The sequence below is a fragment of the Brassica napus genome, unplaced genomic scaffold (genome assembly GCF_020379485.1).
Source record: "Brassica napus cultivar Da-Ae unplaced genomic scaffold, Da-Ae ScsIHWf_1989;HRSCAF=2637, whole genome shotgun sequence".
In the NCBI taxonomy this organism is placed as follows: domain Eukaryota; kingdom Viridiplantae; phylum Streptophyta; class Magnoliopsida; order Brassicales; family Brassicaceae; genus Brassica; species Brassica napus.
In genome coordinates this window covers 24,759-31,867 of record NW_026015404.1, presented here as the reverse complement: position 1 = coordinate 31,867, position 7,109 = coordinate 24,759, and the positions used below count along the sequence as shown (strand labels likewise).

Genomic DNA, 7,109 nt, shown 5'->3' with positions numbered 1-7,109 from the left:
TCATGGTCATCTGCATTGTTGAAATTTGTGCCACTTTTGCTGATTTACTGCATACGTAGTTCTTTTTATCTTTTTATGGCACATGCAAATCTGTTGAAAGACATTTTTTATTTTTATTTTTATTTTTGAAGACATGTCAAGTTACTCGCAGTTGTGAAATATGATCACACCGACTGACCGAATATAATATATCAGATTGTTACCATTTTATCGTTATAGTTAATAGAATTATAAAATGTTAAACCCACCAAAATATAAGAAATACAGAATGCACAGGTTAAATGGATGATGTCAAGTACACATATGTTATCCAATAAAGTTACAAAAAAAAACTTAATGCAAAAATGGACGGATCATACCAAAAGGGTTCATGGAGTACATGCATGCACTCCATTGTTTTATAAGAGTACGTACATTTAGATAACAGAGATATCAATTACGTTCACTTATGTACACTCAATCTATAAGCCTGTAAAATTTGATAGTTGACTCGGTGAACAATACTTACGTAAGGAATGAGTCTACCAAATGAATCGTATTTAAGCAGCATAATGATGTGTCAGGACTCGGGAGGATTATTAAGACAAAATAGGAAGCATGTGGGGAGTAGTTGATTAATCATCATTGGTTTAATTAAAAAAATAACAACCACTAATGTTGATTATTTTTCTTCTTGTTTCTTAATCACGACCTACTACTTAGACTAATCAAGTGACATATATACAAGAGCCAACATGGGGCTGGCACTATCATGACATGTGGAAGCTACCACGATGATGGACAGTCACATGCTATGTCGCTTATCTTAATTCGACCGCTCCAAAAAATAAATTACGAGCCATCCATTGTCTCGTAGCGATCTCAAATTATGAGCATTTTTTTATTAATGGGCCCAGGAAAAATCTAAAGCTTATCTCAGTGGGCTGCTTTAAATGGGCCTACCTTGGCACGCGGGGAAAGAGACCCAGGAAACACGCTCCGTCTACCGAATCACATATGGCGCGTGTGGATTAACGGTCTAACGCAGAAGGTTAACGGTAATAGCGCGGCAAGTGGGAAGCAGGAAAGAATAACACTTTACAATGGAGTAAAAGTCAACGACGACGGCAAAGATTGCTTTGAAATGAATCTAATACCTTTTTTTTTTATTCGGTCTTCCTTGTCTACCTTCTATCGTTTTCGATATTCTCGAAGCATCGTACACTTGAGAGGTCTCCTAAAATCTTATAATCTGACAAAAGCTAAGAGTTTTTTTTTTTTTTTTTGTGTTTGGTCCGAAGGAAGAAAAACAAGAATGACCGATTGGGTTGATCTGGGGTTAGGTTCTATTGGAGGAGCTTTGGTCTCGGAGGCTCTGAAACTTGTGATCGAGGAAGCAAAGAAGTACAAATCCTTTAAACCCTTGTCTAGGGATGTTAAAACGGGCTTACCGGCCCATTTACGTCCAAGCCCGTATACGTCCAAACCCGTTTAATAGATGTCCATTTAAAGCCCGTTTAAATCAGACCCATTTAGAACCCATTTATGTGAAGCCCATTTAACACTAAATTCGTTTCAAACTCGTTTCAAGCCCGTTTACTTAAAAAAAATGAACATGATCTATTTATATCATAGCATTTCTTTTCGATGAAACCTGTTAAATACCTGTCAAATAAAATATGAATCCAGAACCTTACATTGTTTTGCTTCAACTAAAAATTCAAAGTTTACAAATCACAGTCACAACATAATTGAAAAATAAAGTTCACACTTCACACTAAGTGTCTATAAGTTACTCTTTTCCTTCTTGAACGTCTACCAGGATCTGTCCATGTTCAAAACATAACATATTATATATTTTCATCAAAAAAATTATAAACTGATGTAAAACAGAACCAGAAAACTATGTACTTTTGTTCCAGCAAACATATCAATCTTTTGATGCTGAAGACTCCACTCCATAATTACTTGCTTTCTTTCCAACATCTTCATTTTCATCAAAGAGATCTTCAATGGCACCTACAAAGTATAATATGAATTAGTTATAAGAAAAATATAGTCATAAAATAAAACGGTCTTCACAATGAATGCACTTAGCCCTTTCTTTTCCATCCTCTTCTACCCCCACTAGTACAAAATCTTTCCAAACAAGTGAGGTTTTTCGACGCTTACGTTGAGGTTTCGCTGCTTGTGTTGATGCAGTGGCTTGTGGTTCACACTGAACTTCTGCTTCTGCTTCTGTTTCTGTTTCTGCCATTTCTTCATCTATATCAAATTCAGCATCTTCATCATTCATGTCCATGTATTCACGTTGAGCTTCAAGAAGCGCCATTGTGTGCACAGTATCATAGTCCATCTCTGCAAAAAAAGAAAGAAACATATTTAATTATTAGTGGCTGCAAGGGACTATCAAAATTTGAGAGAAGATGGTAAGTTGGCAACCATTCAAAAACAGGAACAAATAAAGCATAGCGTATGGATACAAAGTAAAAAAACTTCACTAGTCTTGGATTAACGAAAGTATATGTCTACAATACGAGTCTTCTGTCCAAATACATCTTTATAGTATTTGTCTACACAATGACTCTTTAGCTAACGAAAAACTTGACAAAACCCATAGAAGCTAACTCACACGGTCACAGCGAAGAAGATGTTCATACAAAACATAGTTAATCATGTTGGTTATCGGTTATGTTCTTGTTTCCATACACATATTGTAGTCAAATGATCACTCAGTGAAAAAAAAGAATCACATACCACTTTTAATCTCAGCTTTGGTTGCAATTTTTGAGACTCCTTTGCATATGTCCGTGAAACCTGTTCACAAATCAAACCATTTTTAAACAAACCCACAAATTAATTGAAAGAACACTTATGAAATCAGTTTGAAACGAACCTTGATTGTATGATACGAGGAAACACGAGCTGGAGAGAGTGAAGAAGAAGAAGTAGAAGACACGGGAATCTCGGGAATCTCGTGACGAGATGAAAGGAGGCAAGGAGGTGAAGAACAACGACTCTAGAAGACAAATCGAAACCCTAGAAGCTTCATGATTCGAATCAGAAACTCATTTGGAGCAGTTTGATCTTTCGTAAGGAGGCAAAGAGCCAAGGAGGTGAAGAAGGAGGAAGAACGACGACGATAGATTAGGTTGAAGAGAAAAAAAAATTAAATGAACTTAATGGGCTGTCCAGTTATTTTTATCAAAACCCGTTTATTAAATGGACACAAGTGGACAAACCCGACGAAGCCCGTTTAATATTGTTAAGTAAATGGACTTTATATGGACACGAAAATTAAACGGGCTTGGACGTAAATGGGTAGGACAAGCCCATTTTAACATCCCTGCCCTTGTCCAAGGATCTCGTCTCAACGATGGAGAGACTGCTTCCATTGACCAAAAAGATCGATTCGATGCAAAACGAGCTAGACCTTGGTGCAGGGGAGCTAAAGCAGCTAAGGGAAACGATAGAAAAAGCTCGTGTTCTGGTTCTCAAGTTTCCAAGCGTCCGGTTCTACGAGAAGTCTAACTACACCAGAAAAATAGTGGAAATCAATGAAGATTTGGCCAAGTTCTGTGACATTGATCTACAGCTTCTTCAGTACAGGAACCAGTTGACGTTGCTGGGTGTGGCGGGAAACCTTGTGGATAAGGTTGACGGTTTAAGTAAGAGAATGGACGGATTGATGAGTGTTCCTGTCCCTGTTTTTAGAGATCTTTGTTCGGTTCCTAAGCTTGATAAGGTGGTCGTTGGATTGGATTGGCCTTTGATGGAGCTTAAGAAGAGACTCCTTGACGATGTAGTGGTTAATCTCGTGGTCTCTGCTCCTCCTGGGTGCGGGAAGACCACGCTAGCTACTCAGCTTTGCCACGACGCAGATGTCATAGGTAAAGAGATCTTAAAAGTTTCCATCTTTACACATAGACTTAATGTTCAAGAAATCGCTAGGCGGCACTTTATATAGGATTATTGATTAAACGGGTGCCTAAACCGATTTTTTTGAGTGCCTTGAACGATTTTAATCGTTTAAGAAAAAATAGAAAAAAATGTTTCGTTTAGGTCCGTTTTACTGACTAGGCGCGCCGCCTACACCGATTTTTTAGAACACTGCTTTGACTTGTAGTTCTTGTTTATAATCATCTAGTGTTTCCATTTTGGCAGGGCATTTCAAGCACATCTTCTTTAATGTTGTCTCAAGTACTCCTAACTTTAGGATAATAGTACAGAACCTACTTCAGCACAGCGGCTACGCTCCACATACGTTTGAGAACGACTCTCAAGCAACCGTTGGCTTAAGGAAACTGCTGGAGGAACTCAGAGAAGACGGTCCTATATTGTTGGTGTTGGATGATGTGTGGCGAGGATCCGAGTCCTTGCTTCAGAAATTTCGAATTAACTTGCCAGATTACAAGATCTTGGTGACTTCTCGGTTTGACTTTCCGAGCTTTGGATACAACTATCGTTTGAAACCTTTGGAAAATGAAGATGCAAAAGCCCTTCTGATTCAATGGGCATCGCGGCCTCATAACACATCCCAAGCTGAGTACGAAGATCTTCTCCAAAAGATACTGAAACGCTGTAATGGATTCCCAATTGTTATTGAAGTAGTTGGCGTTTCACTTAAAGGACGATCTCTAAATACGTGGAAAGGGCAGGTGGAAAGCTGGTCTCAAGGGGAAACTATTCTTGATAGTCCTTCTCAGCCTACTGTGCTGGAATGTCTTCAGCCTAGCTTCAGTGCCCTGGAACCTAATCTCAAGGAGTGTTTCTTGGACATGGGCTCATTTCTTGAGGACCAAAAGATACGTGCTTCTGTAATCATTGACATATGGATGGAATTATATGGTAAAAATAGTAGTATCTTGTGCATGAAGTACCTTGAAGACCTTGCCTCCCAGAATCTACTTAAACTTGTTCCTCTCGGGTATGTTGTTTCTGTTTGCACCTTCTTGACATGTAAACCACTAGAGGAACTTATTTTTTTTCTTGGTTTATGAGCAGAAATGAGACTGAAGATGGTTTCTACAATGAGTTCTTAGTCACTCAACATGATATCCTCAGGGAGTTGGCTATTCGTCAAAGCGAATTGGAAGCAATCTTGGAAAGAAAAAGACTAAATTTGGAGATAAAAGAGGATACATTTCCAGACTGGTGTTTGAATGCACCAAGGAACACTGTTGTTAATGCCTCTCTGTTGTCTATCTCTACAGGTAAAGTAATTATACAAATCTCTGATTTTACTATAACCAATTTCCAGGAAATCACTAGGTGGTGGTTAGGAAGCTTATAGAGGGTTAATGTTTTGAACATCTAGACCGGCTTTTTAAAAAGTCAATTGGAAAAAATTGTTTCGTTTACACTCTATTTGCCAACTAGGCGGGCGCCTATACCGATTTTTTAGAATACTGACTATAACTATTAACTATGTTTGGTCTTTCATCTTTTTCTTGTTGTTTTTACAGATGATTTGTTCTCATCAAATTGGGTTGAAATTGAGTTCCCCAAAGTGGAGGCTTTAGTTCTTAATCTCTCTTCACCGGATTATGCATTACCAAGCTTCATTGCTGGAATGACTAAGCTCAAAGTTCTGACAATAACAAATCATGGTTTCTATCCAGCAAGATTGAGAAACTTCTCCTGCCTCAGCTTATTACCAAACCTGAAACGGATCAGACTGGAGAAAGTTTCAGTCACTTTGCTAGACATTCCCCGGTTGCAACTCGCCAGTCTCAAGAAGTTGTCTCTGGTCATGTGTAGCTTCGGTGAGGTTTTCTATGACTCTGAAGAAATAGATGTCTCTAAAGCTCTGCCTAGTTTACAGGAGATTGACATAGACTATTGTTATGATCTCTATGAGTTACCTTATTGGGTTTCTGAAGTTGTTTCATTGAAGACACTTAGCATCACAAACTGTAACAAGCTCACTGTACTTCCTGAAGCTATAGGCAACTTGAGTAAACTCGAAGTGTTGAGGGTGAGCTCTTGCATTAATCTCTCTGAGCTGCCTGAAACGACTGATAGACTCAGTAACTTGCGGTTTCTGGATATATCTCATTGCTTAGGATTGAGAAAGTTGCCTTTAAAGATTGGAAAGCTGCAGAAATTGAAGAAGATATCGATGAGGAAGTGTTGGAGATGCGAGTTGCCAGATTCAGTGAGGGATCTAGAGGATCTGGAGGTGAAATGTGAGGAAGAAACTAGGTTGGTCTTATGGGAAAGGTTGATGCCAAAAATGAGAAATTTGAGAGTTCATGAGGAGGAAACAGAGCACAACCTCAACTTGCTTCAAATGTTTTAAGTTGTGATTGAAAGAAATTTTCATAGCTTGTTTATGTCGTGTAATGTGTTATTCTCATCATTCATATGTAACTAGAAGCATTGTGTATTCTGTCTTTGTTAGTAAAATTACTGGTACATATTTGATTGTTTTTTTTTTTAGCTTTTATATATTTGTTTCGGTTATCATGTTACAAAATTATGGGTACATGCATATCTGATTCTTTTACTAGTAAAGTTTTCATCTCTGAAGGTAGAGGTACCCGATTTTCGTATCTCGGTGCAAAGAGGAGATTTAGCAACTATCTATCGTCTCTGATCTAATAAAATTAGAGGTTTTAACTTTTTGAAAAAATATATATCTATACTATTATTTTCGAATGATTTTTCACAACGGAACTCTCAATTTAAAAGTTATCTATACTATTATTTGCGAGTTAAGTGATTTTTCGCAACGATATCTCACGTTAAAAGTTATAGCGGTTAAAGTTGTTCTTACTCTTAATGAATTGTTATATATTTTTTGATTATATGATTAAAAACGAAGTTATATTATTATATCATATTTTTTTTAAAAAAAATAAGATAATTCTTATACAGTATAACCTTTTTATAGTCTCAAATTGAGTTTTTGATTCAGTTAGTATATCGATAAATTAATAAAAAATTATAGTTTTGGTGTAATCCCAATATTATTAATTTATAGAGATTTCACTGTATATTGTGATGATATCTTAATGAATTTTTATAAATAATTTTACTATATAATTAAAAATAATTTTTCTATTAATAATATCATTTTTTAAAAAAAATAGGATAATTTTTATATATTGTGTTGTTATCTTAAAAGA

At 36.7% G+C, this 7,109-nt stretch overlaps 1 protein-coding gene and 1 long non-coding RNA gene across 3 annotated transcripts; one reads left to right on the top strand and one right to left on the bottom strand.

Moving 5' to 3' along the window:
- Positions 1–1,065: 1,065 nt before the first annotated feature.
- On the top strand, positions 1,066–6,400 carry LOC125599767 (probable disease resistance protein At5g66900). 2 transcript variants are annotated; one of them, XM_048772877.1, is made up of 5 exons: positions 1,066–1,414; positions 3,341–3,869; positions 4,144–4,906; positions 4,984–5,192; positions 5,445–6,400. In XM_048772877.1, exons 1-5 carry the CDS (start codon positions 1,124–1,126, stop codon positions 6,278–6,280), a joined length of 2,628 nt encoding a protein of 875 aa, XP_048628834.1. In that variant the 5' UTR covers positions 1,066–1,123; the 3' UTR covers positions 6,281–6,400. The 2 variants fall into 2 exon arrangements, with proteins under 2 accessions (XP_048628834.1, XP_048628833.1); XM_048772876.1 differs by lacking the exon at positions 1,066–1,414 and having other exon boundaries at positions 3,335–3,869.
- On the bottom strand, positions 1,603–3,334 carry LOC125599769. Its single transcript, XR_007333449.1, has 5 exons — positions 2,876–3,334; positions 2,737–2,796; positions 2,152–2,337; positions 1,891–1,998; positions 1,603–1,804 (listed from the first exon to the last, which is right to left on the bottom strand). It is a non-coding gene; the product is annotated as an uncharacterized LOC125599769 (long non-coding RNA).
- Positions 6,401–7,109: the final 709 nt, after the last annotated feature.

Excerpts from the sequence above, each read along its gene's own strand:
- LOC125599767 (XM_048772877.1), top strand. The coding sequence starts at position 1,124 with ATGAATCTAATACCTTTTTTTTTTATTCGGTCTTCCTTGTCTACCTTC. Across the intron at positions 1,415-3,340 it reads TTAAACCCTTGTCTAGGGAT|GATCTCGTCTCAACGATGGA; the intron begins GTTAAAACGGGC and ends CCCTTGTCCAAG. Across the intron at positions 3,870-4,143 it reads CCACGACGCAGATGTCATAG|GGCATTTCAAGCACATCTTC; the intron begins GTAAAGAGATCT and ends CCATTTTGGCAG.